The sequence below is a fragment of the Astyanax mexicanus genome, chromosome 4 (genome assembly GCF_023375975.1).
Source record: "Astyanax mexicanus isolate ESR-SI-001 chromosome 4, AstMex3_surface, whole genome shotgun sequence".
Taxonomy (NCBI): Eukaryota; Metazoa; Chordata; class Actinopteri; order Characiformes; family Acestrorhamphidae; genus Astyanax; species Astyanax mexicanus.
The window spans coordinates 20,667,248-20,689,004 of record NC_064411.1 but is presented as its reverse complement, the minus strand read 5'-3'; the positions used below and the strand labels follow the sequence as shown (position 1 = coordinate 20,689,004).

General features: G+C 41.0%; 1 protein-coding gene across 17 annotated transcripts in view; it reads right to left on the bottom strand.

Annotated features, from left to right (window-relative positions):
* LOC111196860 (NACHT, LRR and PYD domains-containing protein 14-like) overlaps positions 1–21,757 on the bottom strand; it is a 318,472-nt gene that overhangs the window by 26,521 nt on the left and 270,194 nt on the right. For 5 of the 17 annotated variants that reach the window (XM_049477046.1, XM_049477049.1, XM_049477063.1 and 2 more), the window contains 2 exons: positions 2,721–2,828; positions 2,473–2,586 (listed from right to left, as the gene is read on the bottom strand). The exons of 8 other annotated variants lie outside the window; for them this stretch is intronic. In XM_049477046.1, the coding sequence (XP_049333003.1) occupies positions 2,473–2,586; positions 2,721–2,828 (222 nt within the window). Of the gene's footprint in view, positions 1–2,472; positions 2,587–2,720; positions 2,829–3,275; positions 3,389–21,757 lie in introns of those variants that run through there. 4 more of the 17 variants (XM_049477048.1, XM_049477057.1, XM_049477062.1 and 1 more) reach the window with 2 other exon arrangements.

Genomic DNA, 21,757 nt, shown 5'->3' with positions numbered 1-21,757 from the left:
CGGCTCCATATTTCAGCTCCTTCCAAAGATGCTCAATAGTATTTAGGTCAGGACTCATAGAAGCACTTAAGAATAGTCTAATGTTTTCCTCTGAGCCATTCTTGGGTGTTTTTAGCTGTGTGTTTTGGGTCATTATCCTGTTGCAAGACCCATGACCTGCGACTGAGACCAAGCTTTCTGACACTGAGCAGCACATTTCTCTCTAGAATCTCTTGATAGTCTTGAGATTTTATTGTACCCTGAATAGATTCAAGCCCCCCTGTACCAGATGCAGCAAAACAGCTCCAGAACATAACAGAGCACCCTCCACCATGTTTCACAGTAGGGACAGTGTTCTTTTCTTTATAGGCTTAATTTTTCTGTCTGTAAACATAGAGCTGATGTGTCTTGACAAAAAGTTCCAGAAGCTTTGTGGCTTCTCAACATGTAGTTTGGCAATTTCCAGTCTGGCTTTTTAATGTTTTGTTTTCAACAATGGTGTCCTCCTTGGTCGTCTCCCATTAAGTTCACTTTGGCCTAAACAGTGATGGTGTGATCTGACACTGATGCTCCTCGAGCTTAAAGTTCACCTTTAATCTCTTTAGAAGTTTTTCTGGGCTCTTTTGTTTTAATGGGGATTGTTAATCTTTTTGTAGATTTGTGCATGAAACGAGCCTATTACTTCAGATACTGAAAGCAGGGTGACCTAAAGCAAGTATTTATATTGATTCCAGCTTAAATGTGGGTTTGCTTAGTTGTGGGGTTAAGGGCTCCTTTTTTAAAATACTTTTTTCCTTATTTGTATAAATTGTTTTGTTTTTAGGTGTCCCATTGAAGTGCCCCATTGACCGTGTCGAGGTGGCATTAAGCACACTTTCTTCCCTAGTGACTGCTGCTGTTTTGCCTAGGCTAGTGTTTGGCCTGGGCTGTTTTGCCTATATTGTTTTTAATCCGATTTGATATTTTATAATTTTGTTTAATATTGTGTTATTGGGTCAACCTTGTTTGTACCCTGGGTTTTGGTGTTGAATTATGTGTTTCATTATTGATACTGGCTTGGGTCAACTGGTATAACCTTTGATATAAATTATTAACCATCTGTCTATTTTTACTCTGTTAATAGAACTTCAGCACAAGTTCTTCTTTGGGCTGACTGGTTATCCTCTTGGGAGTTTCCTTTTTCCTCTTCACTTCTCTTACACTGGGGTTGCTGTGATGGAGTCACCTTTATTGGAAGTTTTGTAGTGTGTGTGTGATTTGTGTATTCTCAACTGTGAACGTAGCCTAAATAGCTCAAGTGTGCATAATTTAAATTGAAATTTGATGGTAAAATTTTAAAAGAATTTGCCAGCCAGTATTTTTTATTTCCTCTTAAATGAACCTGTGTGCTATAAAGGTGTTTTCAAAGGTGTATTTGAACCATATTTCCTGAGGTGAAATTCCCCATGTGGCGTAGTCGAGCTATTATTTATTTAAGTGTTTTTATGTAAATAAATATAATCATCTGAATGTTCTCAGGGTCACACCGTTCAAAATCAATGTCAGATTTTCATGTATTTATTTTCATAGAATATTATTTATTTATTATTACTTTTGTCACATTCAAGTTATTTCTGTGACCATTGTCGGTTTTTCATTCACGCTTCATTTTCCTCCAAATCTCTCTCTCTCTCTTTCCCCAATGCTCGCTCGCTCGCACACACACACGCGCACACACACACACACACACACACACACAGCTGAAGGCATGTTTTCTCTTTCCATTCTGTTAAAGGTGGAATATGGAGCTACTCTAGTGTTTATTTCCTGCATTAAAGCTCTCAGTTAAAATCAGTTTCTCAGCACATTAAAATATTCTCATTTATACTGACATTAGCATCAAAACAAAGAATAATCTAGTCTGCCAAACACAACACACTGCACAATGATTGTTGTCCCTTCACAGAATATTGTTGTGATTAATACAATTAATGTTTTAATTTGATTGATATAACTTATATAAATATAGTTTAGTTTTGCGAATCTATGCTTTTATGCTTCTATACACTGATGCTTTTATTCAAGGATATCTGGTAGGTCACATGGTGCACTGTTCAATATTTGAGCGTGAGCCTAATGTTTAAATATATTGTTTTGGTTTATATATTTAATAAGCAATTATTATTATAAAATAATACGTTTTTAATATTTATTTATATGATAAAACTAAAAAAATATTTTGATAGTTTTTATCAGTATCGTACACCCCTAATATAGATATATGTGTAATTCTCCAACCTGTAGCTGATATTGTAATTTACTCTCATTGTTCTAAACCCTGCTTCCCATCACACCCAGCTGTGTACACTGATCATTACATACAGAGAAACTCACACTGACCTCCTGTGTGTGTGTGTGTGTGTGTGTGTGTGGGAGTGTGTGTGTGTGTGTTATGCTTTAAAAAGGTAAATTATAGTAAAAATCAGTAAATTATGTAAGTGATCTTTCACTCACTGTGGGTCAGAGGTCATATCTTCACTGCTGAAATCAGGATGATGTCCGATGGACCGGTCACTCTTCATAGAAACACAGCTGGGTTCTGGAGAAGCTCCTCTCTGGGTTTCAGTTCTGTTAACATTAAACACAGTGAAACTCCAGCATTTACACAGTGAAACTCCAACACACAGCACATCTTTAATAAAGATCAGGAACTGAAGAGCTTCACTCTCAGAACAGAACAGTAGTTTAGTGCAGTGATGTACCGAGACCCAGAGCTTCCTCCTCCACTGCTGAACACTGGAGGTTCCATCATGGACCGGTCACTCTTCATAGACACTCCACTGGGGGCTGGAGATGCTGCTCTCTTCTCCCTGTAAACAGATCTTCATGATGATCCATGATGAGAGTAAAGTGTGGAGTAATGTGTTCCTTTACTAAAACTTATTCACAGGTTCCAGACTAACTTAGCAACCATAGCAACCACCTAGCAACAGCATAAAATCACTACAGCAACCACGTAATACTGTTCCTGTGCCAGAAGGAAACATATTATTAATATTGACAATTAGATATTAAAGGCAGATATGTACTTTAAATACAGATTAGAAACACATTCTACTATAAGAATAACTGGCTGGTTTGTTAAGTGTTTCTCTGTGTTTAAATACAGCACAGGGTTCTGACTCTGGTCCAGGAGAAACTCTGTTCTCAATATTTTAAAACTGTAAAATATGCAGATCACAGCTCCAGGATTAGAGCTGAAACCATTACAATACAAAACTACTTTACATATTAAACCCATCACTTAATTTACTCACTTTAGGACAGGAGGTCCTCCTCCACTGCTGGAGTTCTGAAGATCCATCATTTACTCTTCTTCATTCACACGCAGCTGAACACTGCCGACACCGACCCCTGAGAACAGATCAGCCGTTACAATAAAACCTTTATTCTTACAATAATAACATTATCATCAGAACTGCATTAAACAAAACCTGATAAACTAACAAAACAAAACAAACAGAGAACGATACATAACAGTGTGATTTACCCTCATTAAACATTATTCTACAGATTACAGAAACATTTACTGTTATTATAATTATTATAATTTAATTATTATTAGTAATATTACTGCATTACACAACATTATAAATATACATACTGTTCTATTATTAATAATGATATTAATATTATGTTACTGAATCAGAATAGAGAGATTATTTAAGTATAATGTAAAACAGCAGGATTAAAAACACACCACGTGATCTTGAGCTCCGTTGCTCCCCCTGCTGGTTGAACAGCGCTACTGCATATAAACACGCCTTTATAGCAGCTCCGTGTTTTTATCTCCCCAACAGATCAAAGTCCACATTAAGCAGTAATGCGCTTTAAACAGCATAAACTACACTGTGATCAATAAATATCAATCTATATCTGCGCATTTCTCTTCAGTTTACAGCATTATTGATCTGTTACAGCTGATTGTTCTCCAGCCGGTCTGATCTAGACCAGGTCCAGGTCTGATCCAGGCCCGGTTCAGATCTCCATGCTGATCCTGGTTCTTCCAGTGGAATCGGACACTGAGCTGAGCTTAAAGAACCGGTTCTGGATCTGAGGAACCTTTAGAACCGGTTCTGACTTTAAGCTACATGGTTCTGTTCTACATTCTCTTCAGTTCTGAACTTACCGAGTGAATCCGGACTTCTGTCCTCTTCTAATGGAGGAGACTGAACTTACTTTCACTCTCTCCTTCACCTGCGTCTCACCTGTCTCTCCCTCTAAGCCCCGCCCCCTCAAGCTATCACAGCGAATAGGCGCTGAGTGGCCGGAGCTACTGTTAGTTTTTCGCTATTGTCAGCCAATCATATCACAGGGCCGAATGGAGTGTTTGAATATTCATGAGTCTGAAGTTTCTCCCACTCAGCTGTAAAACCCCCAGTTTTCAGACCGGTGTTCTGCCGAGTTCTGCTACCCGTCCAAAAATACTCCTCCCCGCACTGCGCATGCTCTGAACCACATTTTATAATGTTTTCATGAGTTTTTCATGATGATTCTGTTTTCCATGACTGCATTAAACAGCCTGAGGTCACTTTCATTATTTATTTAAGGGTTACATAAAAGTAAATCTCAATTAAACAAATAATAAAAATAATGTAAAAACAAACTATATAACCTCTTTTATCTTAACTTCACACCAATACAGTGATTTAGGCTATTCAGTTATCCTACCTACACTCCAGCCAGGAGAATGTTCTAATATGGTTCGTTTTATATTATTATCTTTAAATATACACTAAGGACAGGGGCGTAGGAGCGGGTTTCATATTGGGGGACACACATCTGTTAATATGAATAATAGCCCACCCTAAAGTGACTTAGAACAACATTTGTGGAATTACTTTTAATCAGAAATGAATGATCTGTTTCTGTACTTCTGTTTATTATTAGTTACATCCAAGTAAAGATCATTTTACAACCTAAACATGTAACTCTGCATTACATTTACTGTTGCTGAAAAAAAAACATGCATGCAATTTCTGAATTATATACATATATGAAAAAAACTATTTGAGTTATCACCTAATGTTTAAAATAATATAACAGATGTGATTATTATTATTATTATTATTTTTTTTTTTTGTGACTAAAAGTACTTCTTATGATGGCGGTCTTTTACGTAAAAGAATGTAACCTTATGTTTCATTGAGATTTTTGGCAGAAGTTAATAAGTTAATATAAAACCCTCCTAGTTTGTTAGTATCATAAGCTTTTACTAAAGGATCAGATATATTCTATCAGCAAATCTAAGGGGCTAAGGGATTTTAACAGGTAAACTCAATAAATGATTGTTTATTAGCTGATCAACTGGATCTGGTGAAAAACACACAATTTTAACCAGCTATCAGAAACAATCTCATCACAGTTTACATGGTTAGCTTCGTTACCTTTCTTTTAGAAAAATCGCCGTATATGCAAATGTTTTAAAATCCGCTCACTGCACCCCGCTGCTAAATAAAAAAAAATCCTCCACAGCGAGGGGGTTGGGGCTTCCCCACTCTCCTCCACGCGCCGCAAAACCTGCTAGCTGATTGGCTGTTTCTCCTGAGAGGTGGGACTTTCTCCCTGAACTGGCTCCGTGATTGGCGCTAAGAGATTTCCCATTTACACACAGTGCTCACTGGTCTCTCTCCTCATTACCAGCACAGCTGGGCTGAGTAAAACGATTCGCTCCTGGCGACGCCCCTGTTCTGCGGTATCATTTTTGGGGGGGACATGTCCCCATCCCCCCCGGTTCCTACGCCAATGACTAAGGAAGCACAGTTCAGCAAAGTAGCACAATTCCTCACAACACCTGCTGCTCTGTAAAAATCACTGCAGGGTAAATTTACTGCTTCAACAGAAGAAGAAGAAGAAGAAGAAGAGCAGTATAACTGATCTCCTCTGAGCTGATCTGAACAGGGTTTGAACATTTAACTTATTGTATTTATGGAGGCCCATCATAATTTACTGTTCATTACACAGTCTCAGTGAACAGCTCTCATTTACATATAAATACACATTATTTATGTACCATTTTTGTGTTATAATTACTATAATTATAAATGCAGTTATTTTAGCTAACACTTTCACTATTCGATCAGAAAATAATAATAAAATAATCACATTTATTGGAATATCAGTGTGTATCTGAGGACCTGTATAAACCTTATTCTGAATAATGATCCTTATTTATTTATTCACAAAACTTCTGTTCGGTTCAGACCCAGCAGCCACTTAATCGTTTAATTTACCACTAAATACAAATTCAGACGCATTAAACAGCTAAACAATGTCTTCTTTATTATATCTGAACTGTTGTGTTAATGCTCCAGCCTGATGCTTCATTTACACTACCTAGCACTGAGTCTTGTGAAGCAGTTGTGTGTTAAATCCACCCTGTTCACTCTGTAACACAAGCACCCGTCCACCTGACCCTCTATTTCTGTATACATATATTACTGTGAGAATTCTGATTCAACATGCCATTATATTAATAATACACTCTGTGTATTGAATATTGGAGTAAAAAAAATTATATTGGGCAGATATAATCTGCTTCTGATAGATAGAATATATGGACCAATGATACATATTTTTTAACAGGACAATTTTAAATAAATATAAAAACAACAAAAGTATCTCTTGTAATTATTTAAACATTAAGAAAGTTGTGTACACATAAAATAAAATTCAAATTAAGTCATTATTCTCTGTTCATCAAAATGATCTGTCTCGTCTAAAACATAATCAGAAGTAACCACACGAAGTCAGCTGAATCAAATTCTATTCATTTTCATTATAAAATGTAAAACAAAACAATCACAATTTGCTCTCAAACAGCGCATTGCTAAGGTTAGCTAGCTCATCACTAACTTTAGTTCTCTCCCTGGTAACATTAGTATTTTAGCTAGCTCATCACTAAGATTAGCTAGCTCATTATTAGCTTTAGTTTTCTCCCCGGTAACATTAGTAAATTTAGCTAGCTCATCACTAAGGTTACCTAGTTCATTATTAACTTTAGTTTTCTCCCCAGTAACATTAGTATTTTAGCTAGCTCATCATTAAGGTTAGCTAGCTTATCACTAACTTTAGTTCTCTCCCCAGTAACACTAGTATTTTAGCTAGCTCATCAATAAGATTAGCTAGCTCGTCACTAGCTTTAGTAGCCTCCCCAGTAACATTAGTATTTTAGCTAGCTCATCACTAGGGTTAGCTTGCTCATTGCTAAGGTAAGCTAGCTTGTCACTAGCTATAGTTCTCTTAGCGGTAACATTAGCATTGTAGCTAGCTTGTCGCTAAGGTCAGGAATGTTTCTTCTTGATTCACAAGAGTATAACTCCAGTGAGCCAGTGAAAAAAGAGCATGTTCCACTTAAGAGTTAATGTACAATTCCTAAACAGAATCACTCAAGCAGCTCCTGCTAATCTTCTGTAAAAGTGTAAAAGTTTGTTTACAGCAGCAGCTGCAGTTCCTAGTGAACGCACCATGCGCAGCGCCATGCTTTCAAAACACAGTGAATATGTGAAAATACGTCATTTTACTGCCAACAGTCGAGAGAGACATTTTTGAATGCAAGCGCCTATTTTGTGTGTGTGTGTGTGTGTGTGTGTGTGTGTGTAATTATATAACTGGACGATATGGATGTCAATCAAAGTGGAGGGCCCGTTTAGATTTCACACACAGTTTCTGTGATGATAAATTTCTGAGCCCTTTTTAGCATAAAAGTCCTCACGCTCTGTGACTAATCCCTAAAAAACAAGGCATGCTGATTAAAAATGGATTTTAAAGAGAACATCTGTGGCTAAATGGAAAGCTGTATATTATTTTTATTTCTTAACCCTAATGGATTAAATTTCGATGGGGAAGTTCAGGATTTAAATACTCCAGTGAAAAATAGCTTGGGTGAGTAAGCTAGTTAATATGTATAAGACGTTTTTTAAATGGGGTTTAAACTGTATTTTGTAATTGTTGCAGGTGTATATTATTTATTTAAGATGATAAAAGTTAAGTTAGTTGTTTTGTATGAAGATTTTGATGTTTAGCTCCTGACTGCTGTCTGATCTGAGGGTGTCACCCCTCCCCTTCCCGTCTCACCGCCTGCACTCAGACACACACAACTTCACACACACACACACACACACACATATATATATATCTGAGTGTTCTCTGTCCTATCAGAGCTGCACCTCATACAGAGGACTCGCACTCGGCCGGTCTCGTCCACAGTCTCCGTGTCCACCTCACCCAGAGACCGAGACAAGATTCCAAACAAGGTTGAGTCCGAGACGAGACAGAGACCGCCCGTTTTTGGTCTCGAGACTCTAGTACTTCAACACAACTTAAATACCACAGTTAATCAGACTGAGAGAAAGAACAGGAACAGTCTCATTCTGAACTTCCAGCCTCCTGAACCTGACAGACTACTCAGCTGTTCTTAGACATTTCTGTGTAAATAAACTCAAGTCAACTATGAACATCCAGATTCCTGACTCCTGATAAAACATACAGACTCTGATTTACAGAATCTTCCCTCTGATCATTTCTGCAGTCTGACTTTTATATCTTCTCAAATTCTGAACTGATGGATGGATACTTTTATTGATCCCGAAGGAAATTTAGCAGCCAGTAGCAGTTACACAACAAAGTAGAAACAAACAGCAATAATAGGGGAGGTGCAGTAAGAAAGCAGAGTAAGAAATATAAGACTATAGAGATTCTAAACTGAGATTTGAAATATTAACAATACCTTATTAAATATAAATAAAATTAAAAAATGCTGAAAGAAGAATATATACATGAATATCTAAATACAAAAACTATACAAAAGTGTAAAAGTAAGCAGCCGTGGATATGAGGTAGTGCAGTAATACAGAATAAATTAAGTATAAGGGATAGCAGGGAGAGATGGTTCATTGGAGATGTACACACAGATTTATTTAACTCTATACGCACTTGACGAGCTCTCCCCTCTGTGATTTAAGTTTCTAGGAGAATCAGGGATATTTATGCATTAATTACTACTGGCGGCGCGCAGTAGTGCAGCGGCTACTCACGCTCCTAGCGAACACCCTCTTTTGAGCTGTTTTTCCGTCGGTTCTGAACCCAACTTCACGCACCCCACGCGTGTGAGTTATAGCAGAACCGAACTTTTGAGGATTATGGACAGTTTGGTCAGTAAAACAGCAACTTTGGACAATAATATCCTCCGCGGTCCGGCGTGGGGGAGCGGATCGCTGCAGACAAAGGGCAGGAGGAGGCGGTGCCAGCGGCGTCAGAAGCGAGGTAAACGCGGTGGTGTGCTAGCCAGGCTAAAGGCTAATGCTAACCGGCCCCCGATTCCGTCGCTTTTCCTGTCTAATGTCCGCGCTTTGGATAACAAACTGGACCTGCTGCGGCTGAGGATGAATGTTTCTGAGGAGATGAGGAACTGCGCTGTGATTTGTCTCACGGAAACCTGGCTGAATCACACCATGCCGGACTCAGCCTTCCAGCTCGCCGGCCGGCAGCTCTTCCGAGCGGACCGCAGCCTTTTATCTGGAAAATCCCGGGGGGGCGGTTTGTGCGTCTACATAAACAAAGGTTGGTGCACAAACTGCGTGTTGGTAAACAGCCACTGCTCCGAGGCGACAGAACAGCTGACTGTGAAGTGTCGCCCTCACTATCTGCCTCGTGAGTTTTCGGCGGTGTTCGTGATTGCTGTTTACATAGCACCGGATGCTAATGCTAACAACGCGCTGAAGGAGCTCCATGAGAACATCAGCTTGCTTCAGAACAAGCATCCGGACGCGTTCTACGTGGTAGCAGGGGATTTTAACCACGTAGAACTGAAGAACACGCTGCCGAGGTTTTACCAACACGTGAACATCCCAACGCGAGGTAATAATACGTTAGACCGCGTTTATTCCTCCGTGAAAGACGCTTACAGGGCATTCCCGCGCCCCCACCTCGGGCTTTCAGACCACATCTCCATCATGCTGGTCCCCGCATACCACCCCCCGCTGCGACGCTCCAAACCCACACAGAAGACCATCACTGTGTGGCCCAGTGACGGCGACGCTGTGCTGCAGGACTGCTTCGGCTGCACAGACTGGCAGGTCTTCAGGGATGCTGCTGAGTGTGAGGGGGAGCTGGATCTGGAGGAATACACATCTGCTGTTCTTGGGTACATCAGCAAGTGCACTGAGGATGTCACTACCACCAAGACTGTGACTTGCTACCCCAACCAGAAGCCCTGGCTGAACGCAGAGGTGCGTTCTCTGCTGAAAGCCAGGGATGCTGCCTTCAGGTCTGGAGACCCAGACGAACTCAGAAGGGCTAGAAGAGAGCTGACTGTTGGAGTTAAGAGGGCAAAAGCTGCATATGCTCAGAAAATCCAGGGACACTTTTCCTCCCAGGATCCACAGAGCATGTGGAGGGGCATCAAGTGCATCACGGACTACAAATCCAACGCTGCACAAAGCTCCAAAGACCCATCCCTGCCTGAGGCTCTCAACAAGTTCTACGCCCGCTTTGAGAATCCTGACACCCCCCCCAGCACCAGACTCCCACACTCACCAGGAGAGGAGCCCCTCAGAGTGACACCAGCAGAAGTAAGGAGAACGCTGAGAAGGATCAACCCCCGAAAAGCTGCTGGCCCGGACAACATCCCCGGACGGGTGCTAAGAGACTGCGCAGACCAGCTCTCGGACGTCCTGGCCGATATTTTCAACGCGTCCCTCATCCAGGCAGCTGTCCCCACTTGCCTGAAGACCGCCACCATCATCCCAGTCCCCAAGAGCTCCGCAGTGACAGGTCTGAATGACTACCGGCCAGTGGCCCTCACTCCGATAGTCACAAAGTGCTTTGAAAGACTGGTTCAGACCCACATCAAAGCCACCATCAACGTCACTGTGGATCCACACCAGTATGCATACAGGAAGAACCGATCCACAGAGGATGCCATCTCCTCCGTGGTCCACACTGCCCTCACCCACCTGGAGCAGAAGGATTCCTACGTCCGTATGCTCTTTGTGGACTTCACATCCGCTTTCAACACCATGATTCCACAGACCCTGATAAATAAACTCTCCTCACTAGGACTGAGCTCTTCGCTGTGCAACTGGGTCCTAGACTTCCTGACCAACAGGCCGCAGTCTGTGAGGATTCACAACATCTCCTCCCCCACCATAATCCTCAGCACTGGCTCCCCTCAGGGCTGTGTGCTGAGCCCCCTCCTGTTCACACTGCTCACATATGACTGCTCACCTCTCCATCCAGGCTGTCATATTGTGAAGTTTGCAGACGACACAGCAGTGGTTGGATGCATCACAAACAGAGATGAGTCCAGCTACAGGCAGGAGGTGGAACACCTGGAGGGTTGGTGCAGAGAGAACAACCTCTGCATCAACGTAAAGAAGACGAAGGAGATGATTGTGGACTTCAGAAGAGGCCAGCATGCCCACCTCCCCCTGCACATTGGAGGATCTGCGGTGGAAGTGGTCGACAGCTACAGGTACTTAGGGGTGCACCTGAGCAGCAACCTCACCTGGAGCAACAACACCTCCACTCTGGTCAGGAAGGCACATCAGCGGCTCTACTTCCTCAGGAGGCTGAGACGAGCTGGACTCGGGAGCGCAGTCCTCTCCTCCTTCTACAGATGTGTGGTGGAGAGCGTCGTGTGCTCCAGCATCAACGTGTGGCATGGAAGCTGCTCTGCTGCAGACAGGAAAGCTCTGCAGAGGGTGGTGAAGGCTGCACAGAGGATTGTTGGAGTCAGCTTCCCCAGCACCATGGACATCTACACCTCCAGATGCAGGAAGAGGGCCACCTGCATCAGGAAGGATCCCACCCACCCAGCACATGCACTTTTTGTCCCGCTTCCCTCAGGACGGAGGCTGCGGAGCATCAAGTGCAAAACAACCAGACTGAGAAACAGCTTCATTCCGGAAGCTGTAAGACTCTTAAACTCCACTTAACAACACACTGCACTGACACACAAGGACATTACTGTACAAACACGGTCACTTTACCCGCACTGAGACACTTTATTTTCTACTGCTCTAATTCATTTCATGCTGCTATAGCACATTTGCACTCTGGACTTGTTGCTGCAACCTGTCTACTCTTTCTATTTATTTCATTTTGGGGTATTTATCTTTAACTATTTTGTATATTCTATTTTTATTGTATTCCTTTATTGTACTTTTATCTATATATCTATTAATAACAGCTCTTGGGTGTAAACTGGATCGTGAGATCACAATTTCGTTCCACCTCATGTACCACATAAGATGCGAATGACAATAAAATCTCCTTGAATCCTTAATTATGCTCACTTCTGATATATCAACACTGAGAGAGAAAAGGCTACGACTAGCTCCAGATCCATATCTGTAAACAACATTTCAAACTTCCATTTATCATCATAGAAGTGGAATCTACTACTGTCTGCTTTTACAGCTGCAGAACTCTTACTGGATAATGGATGGATCACCTGTACACTGCACAGAAGAGCTTGGATCCTAACTCTACTGGCCCTCACGTCCACGGATCTATCTACTGCTCAGATACATGAAGCTAAAACCAGAACTGTGAAGAGATACAGCACACAGCTTTTAATACAGTTTTTCCACATTGTTTAAACACAAAATATGGAACTATGCACACAAATCCAAAATCATGAAGCTTATGTGTCAACATTTTGACTCCAAACTGCTAAACTCTAAGCACAATTCCACATGTTCTCACTCTAATATCATTCTTAATCACAGCTTTACAAATCGCTAAACACAAATTGCATCATTTAGAAAACCTTGGTCACCTAAGAATCACTGACCCTCAAATACAAAACCCTAATTACCAAGAAGTCTCATACAAGTTGCACCTATGTAAACTTAATTAGAAGAACGTTTCAATCATTTGTCAGAGTATAAAAGAGGCCTCAAGTGACTGATACAGGTTTTGATGCGAGATGATGGAGCAACAGGAAGAGTCAGAGTAAGAGGACGAGAAAGAGCAATCTTTCAAGGAGGAACATCATTGGCAACCGTGCCATTGTCGATGTCCCTGGGCAGCGTGGTGGAAACATCACCATGTGTGCTGCCATTGGTTACCGTGGGGTCCTACATCACCATGCACAACTTAGTCATTACAGTTTTTCCCAAATGTTTACACAAAAAATGTGGAACTATGCACACAAATCCAAAAACATGAAGCTCATGTGTCAACATCGTGACTCCAAACTGCTAAACTCTAAACACAATTTTATATGTTCTCACTCAAATATCATTCTAAATCACAGCTTTGCAAATCCCTAAACACAAATTGCATCATTTAGAACACCTTGGTCACCTAAGAATCACTGCCCCTCAAATAAGAAACCTTAATTACCAAGTGGTCTCACACAAGTTGCACCTGTGCAAACTTAATTAGCAGAACGTTTCAATCATTTGTCAGAGTATAAAAGAGGCCTCAAGAGACTGATACAGGTGTAAGGCAAGATGATGGAGCAACAGGAGCACAGAGGAAGAGTCAGAGTAAGAGGAGGCCTAGCAGGCCAAAGAGGACGAGGAAGAGGAAGAGGAAGGCAAAGACGAGGCATTCTTTCAAATGAAATACGGGCAACATTGGTGGACCATGTAATAAATCATGGCCTAACCATGGCTGAAGCTGGGCATCGAGTCCAGCCAAATTTGAGCCGCTTTACAGTAGCCTCAGTTATCCGGGCTTTTAGAGAAGAGAATAGGTAAGTAACAACTTTATGGTTTTACTGTAGTATTCACAGAAATGTGCACTACAGTACGATGTTTGTCTTTACATTTATGTAGCAATATAGTGAAATGCGTATCCTATAATGTGTGTGTATATATACTTTTATCAGAATAGAAAGACGGCCAGCAAGAGGCGGCAGACACCAGAAATTCACACTTGAACAAGAGACCACCATAGTAAACATGGTTTTGGAAAACAATGCAATTACCTTGAGGGAAATCAGGGACAGAGTCCTGGAAGACAATGTTCATTTCACAAACATTGACCAGGTCAGCCTGTCCACAATCGACCGTGTTTTAAAACGTCACCAGCTGAGTATGAAGCAAGTTTATCGTGTTCCATTTGAGCGCAACTCTGACTATGTGAAGGAGCAACGTTGCCAATATGTGCAGGTGAGTACAGCACCCTTTCTGTACCCTTTTTGGACAGGTCACTGTTTACCTCAGTGTGTCTAGGTTGGCCTTTTTTCTAATATGGTCATTTTCCTTTTTTCCAGAGAGTGCTTGAACTAGATGCCAGTGCTGTTCCCTATGAATATATATTCATTGACGAGGCAGGGTTCAACCTGCATAAGATCAGGCGGCGGGGGAGGAACATCATTGGCAACCGTGCCATTGTCCCTGGGCAGCGTGGTGGAAACATCACCATGTGTGCTGCCATTGGTCACCGTGGGGTTATACATCACCATGCACAACTTGGTCCTTATAACACTCCTCGTTTGGTATCATTTCTTGATGAACTCAAAAATCTCCTCAACCTCCCACAGGAAGAAGAACTAGAGCAGCCCTCCTACGTTGTCATCTGGGATAATGTACGTTTCCACCGGGCAGCTCTGGTCAATGACTGGTTCACTAACAATCCCCAATTTGTTGTGCTGCACCTTCCACCATATTCCCCATTTTTAAATCCAATAGAGGAATTCTTTTCTGCATGGAGGTGGAAAGTGTTTGAACGCAGACCCCACGAGCGTGTGGCGTTACTTCAGGCAATGGAAGAGGCATGTGATGACATCCACACAGCTGATTGCCAAGGATGGATTCGTCATGCAAGGCGTTTTTTCCCCCGCTGTTTGGCTAGAGAGAATATTGCAGCTGAGGTAGATGAGGTCCTCTGGCCTGACCGAGAACAGAGGCGTGATGAATAGTAATCTGTTTCTTTGCATTTTGCAATAAATACATTTTTGTTACCTCTTTGTATGTGAACTGATTTTCCTCGTCATGTTTCTCATTGTACTTACATAGGTAAAAGTTACAGTTTTGGAACTGTAATTGCATACACATTGCATACAGTAAAAATGGCACATATACATATACACGAAGTACTGTAATGCTATATGGGGGAGTCCTACACAACACAAAATAAATATAAACAACAGAACGCCAACATATTTCCATGGACTTGTGTGCATTTGAATTTGTAGAGTGGCCTCATGAAGTCAAAAACAGAACCAAATACTTCTGATAAAAGTGCTTTGAATTTATCTTATCAGTGTTTATTTGATGCTCTGTAAGAGATAAGCATAAAATAGTTGTGTGTGTTGTTTTGGTGGAAGGAATCAGTTTTGCTGGAGATTTGTAGAGTTTTAACAAAGGAGTTAATAATTTTCAGTTTGTGTTTAGAGTTTTGAGAAACTGAGCCAAGTTTTTTAGAAATGCGTTTAAACATTTGAGAAAAACTGTAAAACACTTCTTCCAATAGAGTGATACTTTTCTGCATGGAGGTGGAAAGTGCAGAAACGCAGACCCCACGAGCGTGTACTTCAGGCAATGGAGGAGGCATGTGGATAACATCCACGCAGATGATTGCCATGGATGGATTTGCCATGCAAGGCATTTTTTTCCTCACTGTTTGGCAGGGGAGATCAGAGGTCTGATGAACAGTGATCTGTTTCTTTGCATTTTGCAATAAATACATTTTTGCTACCTCTTTGTATGTGAACTACACCGCACCAAATAAATATAAAGAACAGAAAGACAACATATTTCCATAGACTTGTATGCATTTGAATTTGTACACTGGCCTCGGGAAGTCAAAAACATAACCAAATACATCTGATAATAGTGTTTTAAACATTTGGTAAAAACTGTAAAGTGAAATCACTTCTTTTACGGGTGTGAATTCTCCTTTTCATTACACCTACCAGCTGAAATTTACTTTCTTTTTCTTCTGTTTTATTTATAGAAATCTGTCAACAGGGCTGAGAATGAGGAACTGTTTTGTATTTTTCTTTTTTTTCAGAGAGAAAAAACCTGTTGGAGCACATTTTACTCACATCAGAACAAAGTCAAGTGTAGTTGTGTGAGTGTAGTTGTGTGAGTGTAGTTGTGTGAGTGTAGTGGTATAAGTGTAGTTGTGTGAGTGTAGTTGTGTGAGTGTAGTTGTGTGAGTGTAGTTGTGTGAGTGTGAGTGTAGTTGTGTGAGTGTAGTTGTGTGAGTGTAGTTGTGTGAGTGTAGTGGTATAAGTGTAGTTGTGTGAGTGTAGTGGTATAAGTGTAGTTGTGTGAGTGTAGTTGTGTGAGTGTAGTGGTATACGTGTAGTTGTGTGAGTGTAGTTGTGTGAGTGTAGTTGTGTGAGTGTAGTTGTGTGAGTGTAGTGGTATAAGTGTAGTTGTGTGAGTGTGAGTGTAGTTGTGTGAGTGTAGTTGTGTGAGTGTAGTGGTATAAGTGTAGTTGTGTGAGTGTAGTTGTGTGAGTGTAGTTGTGTGAGTGTAGTGGTATAAGTGTAGTTGTGTGAGTGTGAGTGTAGTTGTGTGAGTGTAGTTGTGTGAGTGTAGTGGTATAAGTGTAGTTGTGTGAGTGTAGTTGTGTGAGTGTAGTTGTGTGAGTGTAGTTGTGTGAGTGTAGTGGTATAAGTGTAGTTGTGTGAGTGTAGTTGTGTGAGTGTAGTGGTATAAGTGTAGTTGTGTGAGTGTGAGTGTAGTTGTGTGAGTGTAGTTGTGTGAGTGTAGTGGTATAAGTGTAGTTGTGTGAGTGTAGTTGTGTGAGTGTAGTGGTATAAGTGTAGTTGTGTGAGTGTAGATGTGTGAGTGTAGTGGTATAAGTGTAGTTGTGTGAGTGTAGTTGTGTGAGTGTAGTGGTATAAGTGTAGTTGTGTGAGTGTAGTTGTGTGAGTGTGTAGTTGTGTGAGTGTAGTTGTGTGAGTGTAGTGGTATAAGTGTAGTTGTGTGAGTGTAGTTGTGTGAGTGTAGTGGTATAAGTGTAGTTGTGTGAGTGTGAGTGTAGTTGTGTGAGTGTAGTTGTGTGAGTGTAGTTGTGTGAGTGTAGTTGTGTGAGTGTAGTGGTATAAGTGTAGTTGTGTGAGTGTGAGTGTAGTTGTGTGAGTGTAGTGGTATAAGTGTAGTTGTGTGAGTGTGAGTGTAGTTGTGTGAGTGTGAGTGTAGTTGTGTGAGTGTAGTGGTATAAGTGTAGTTGTGTGAGTGTAGTTGTGTGAGTGTAGTGGTATAAGTGTAGTTGTGTGAGTGTAGTTGTGTGAGTGTAGTTGTGTGAGTGTAGTTGTGTGAGTGTAGTGGTATAAGTGTAGTTGTGTGAGTGTAGTTGTGTGAGTGTAGTTGTGTGAGTGTAGTGGTATAAGTGTAGTTGTGTGAGTGTGAGTGTAGTTGTGTGAGTGTAGTGGTATAAGTGTAGTTGTGTGAGTGTAGTGGTATAAGTGTAGTTGTGTGAGTGTGAGTGTAGTTGTGTGAGTGTAGTTGTGTGAGTGTAGTGGTATAAGTGTAGTTGTGTGAGTGTAGTTGTGTGAGTGTGAGTGTAGTTGTGTGAGTGTAGTGGTATAAGTGTAGTTGTGTGAGTGTAGTTGTGTGAGTGTAGTGGTATACGTGTAGTTGTGTGAGTGTAGTTGTGTGAGTGTAGTTGTGTGAGTGTAGTGGTATAAGTGTAGTTGTGTGAGTGTAGTGGTATACGTGTAGTTGTGTGAGTGTAGTTGTGTGAGTGTAGTTGTGTGAGTGTAGTGGTATAAGTGTAGTTGTGTGAGTGTGAGTGTAGTTGTGTGAGTGTAGTTGTGTGAGTGTAGTGGTATAAGTGTAGTTGTGTGAGTGTGAGTGTAGTTGTGTGAGTGTAGTGGTATAAGTGTAGTTGTGTGAGTGTGAGTGTAGTTGTGTGAGTGTGAGTGTAGTTGTGTGAGTGTAGTTGTGTGAGTGTAGTGGTATAAGTGTAGTTGTGTGAGTGTAGTTGTGTGAGTGTAGTTGTGTGAGTGTAGTGGTATAAGTGTAGTTGTGTGAGTGTAGTTGTGTGAGTGTAGTGGTATAAGTGTAGTTGTGTGAGTGTAGTTGTGTGAGTGTAGTTGTGTGAGTGTAGTGGTATAAGTGTAGTTGTGTGAGTGTAGTTGTGTGAGTGTAGTGGTATAAGTGTAGTTGTGTGAGTGTGAGTGTAGTTGTGTGAGTGTAGTTGTGTGAGTGTAGTGGTATAAGTGTAGTTGTGTGAGTGTAGTTGTGTGAGTGTAGTTGTGTGAGTGTAGTGGTATAAGTGTAGTTGTGTGAGTGTAGATGTGTGAGTGTAGTGGTATAAGTGTAGTTGTGTGAGTGTAGTTGTGTGAGTGTAGTGGTATAAGTGTAGTTGTGTGAGTGTAGTTGTGTGAGTGTAGTGGTATAAGTGTAGTTGTGTGAGTGTAGTTGTGTGAGTGTAGTTGTGTGAGTGTAGTGGTATAAGTGTAGTTGTGTGAGTGTGAGTGTAGTTGTGTGAGTGTAGTTGTGTGAGTGTAGTTGTGTGAGTGTAGTTGTGTGAGTGTAGTGGTATAAGTGTAGTTGTGTGAGTGTGAGTGTAGTTGTGTGAGTGTAGTTGTGTGAGTGTAGTGGTATAAGTGTAGTTGTGTGAGTGTAGTGGTATAAGTGTAGTTGTGTGAGTGTGAGTGTAGTTGTGTGAGTGTAGTTGTGTGAGTGTAGTTGTGTGAGTGTAGTTGTGTGAGTGTAGTGGTATAAGTGTAGTTGTGTGAGTGTGAGTGTAGTTGTGTGAGTGTAGTTGTGTGAGTGTAGTGGTATAAGTGTAGTTGTGTGAGTGTAGTTGTGTGAGTGTAGTGGTATAAGTGTAGTTGTGTGAGTGTAGTTGTGTGAGTGTAGTTGTGTGAGTGTAGTTGTGTGAGTGTAGTGGTATAAGTGTAGTTGTGTGAGTGTAGTTGTGTGAGTGTAGTTGTGTGAGTGTAGTGGTATAAGTGTAGTTGTGTGAGTGTGAGTGTAGTTGTGTGAGTGTAGTGGTATAAGTGTAGTTGTGTGAGTGTAGTTGTGTGAGTGTAGTGGTATAAGTGTAGTTGTGTGAGTGTGAGTGTAGTTGTGTGAGTGTAGTTGTGTGAGTGTAGTGGTATAAGTGTAGTTGTGTGAGTGTGAGTGTAGTTGTGTGAGTGTAGTGGTATAAGTGTAGTTGTGTGAGTGTAGTTGTGTGAGTGTAGTGGTATACGTGTAGTTGTGTGAGTGTAGTTGTGTGAGTGTAGTTGTGTGAGTGTAGTGGTATAAGTGTAGTTGTGTGAGTGTAGTGGTATACGTGTAGTTGTGTGAGTGTAGTTGTGTGAGTGTAGTTGTGTGAGTGTAGTGGTATAAGTGTAGTTGTGTGAGTGTGAGTGTAGTTGTGTGAGTGTAGTTGTGTGAGTGTAGTGGTATAAGTGTAGTTGTGTGAGTGTAGTTGTGTGAGTGTAGTTGTGTGAGTGTAGTGGTATAAGTGTAGTTGTGTGAGTGTAGTTGTGTGAGTGTAGTTGTGTGAGTGTAGTGGTATAAGTGTAGTTGTGTGAGTGTAGTTGTGTGAGTGTAGTGGTATAAGTGTAGTTGTGTGAGTGTGAGTGTAGTTGTGTGAGTGTAGTTGTGTGAGTGTAGTGGTATAAGTGTAGTTGTGTGAGTGTAGTTGTGTGAGTGTAGTTGTGTGAGTGTAGTGGTATAAGTGTAGTTGTGTGAGTGTAGTTGTGTGAGTGTAGTGGTATAAGTGTAGTTGTGTGAGTGTGAGTGTAGTTGTGTGAGTGTAGTTGTGTGAGTGTAGTGGTATAAGTGTAGTTGTGTGAGTGTGAGTGTAGTTGTGTGAGTGTAGTTGTGTGAGTGTAGTTGTGTGAGTGTAGTTGTGTGAGTGTAGTGGTATAAGTGTAGTTGTGTGAGTGTGAGTGTAGTTGTGTGAGTGTAGTGGTATAAGTGTAGTTGTGTGAGTGTGAGTGTAGTTGTGTGAGTGTAGTTGTGTGAGTGTAGTTGTGTGAGTGTAGTTGTGTGAGTGTAGTGGTATAAGTGTAGTTGTGTGAGTGTAGTTGTGTGAGTGTAGTGGTATAAGTGTAGTTGTGTGAGTGTGAGTGTAGTTGTGTGAGTGTAGTGGTATAAGTGTAGTTGTGTGAGTGTAGTTGTGTGAGTGTAGTGGTATAAGTGTAGTTGTGTGAGTGTGAGTGTAGTTGTGTGAGTGTAGTTGTGTGAGTGGAAGAATGGAGTCTTTGGGGGCGGGGCTTCTGCTTTATATGTGGCTGTTCTTACCCTGATAACCCATCATTTATTTCTGTGTGAACAGTTTGAATACAGATTCCTTTAAAAAAACATTTTTTCTGCATTACTTAAACACTTTTAGTTTGGTCTCCTATTTTGAGAGAATCACTGAGAACATTAGTATTTTAAAGTTGAACAAACTTTTTATTACTTTTTAGTTCAGACCACGCCCCTGCAGATTCTCATTGGTCAATTTAATCCAGGCTGGTCTGAGCTTGTTCTGTGGAAGGTGCTAGAAAATCTTTTTACTTTTCAAACAACATGATTTGATTTTTTTCTGCATTTATGTATTTCCTTGAAAAAAAATACATTTTAGTGCTGTGTTTTCTATTTTTATTATTTTATTATTTTCTGTTCTTCTGAGAAGATCTACAGACATCCTACAGTTGACTCCATTAACCAAGACACCATTTTCTGCCTTCAGCTCTTTTTACATTTAGGAATTTGTAAGATGTTTTCCATGTTCAAGAGACGTTTTTCTTTTTTGCAGTTGAGGCTTATCTTAAGTTGGAAAATGCAATGTATTTTTTGTGTATTTTTGTGTTATATTATTGTGTAAACAGCTTTTGAGAATAACTCTGAGCATGATAGTATCCAAACTAGACTAACTAGCTAACAGTGTTCTAAAAGTGTTCTGCTGTTACACTTTGTGGTTTGTATTTTTAAATGTGTGTTTTTACCAAAAATTGCACGTATTGTATTTTGCAAAATACCTAGATTAATGTTATTTTTTATTTGTTTAATTCAATAATTGCTACCACAGAACATGTTGAGAATGTATTAAGTTGAAAATTTTTTTTTTAATTGGCCAGATTTAAGACTTGGTTGTAGGATCCTTGAAAGTACTGTCTTGTTTCTAATTTTAAATATTTTAAATAAAAGGAGGAAAAATTGTCAGGGCCAGACAGGAAGGAGACTGGTGCAGATACAATAAAATAACTTTTATTAAAGTTATAGAGTAAACAGGGGTAGTCAACAGAAACAGGGTCAATACCAAAAATGCACAGTGTAGAGAAACCATACCATAAACGGAGGACAGTCCAGAGTTCATACACGGGAAGGCAGTATCACAGGTTAGGCAAAAATCCAAAGTACAATAAACAGTCCAGGTCATACACGGTAATCCAACACAAGGGAGCAGGCAAAAATCAAAGTCGGTAGAAAACAAAAACAGGATCATACACGGAAAATAGCAAGGGCAAGAGAAACGCTTTGTATTGTAGGAATTACCAAACAGATACTCGGCGAGGTGTGAGTGTGAGCATGGTCCTTAAATACTCTGAGTAATCAGTACTCGGGGCTTCCTGGTGGCGTCATGTGACGTGACATGTGATCGGGAGTGTGTGTTGTGTCATGGAGTGGTGCGTTCTGGGTATTGTAGTTGTTACTGTGAGAATCGCAGATAGAGCTGGATGTGGGAGACACAGACGTGCTTTCAGCACCAGACATGACAGTACCCTCCCCCTGAGGGACCGGAGCGGAGGCAGAACGGGGCCGACCCCGGCGACGACCACCCGGCGGACAGGGAGTACCGGCGGGAGGTGCAGGTGTCGGAGCGGAGGTGCCAGACAGAC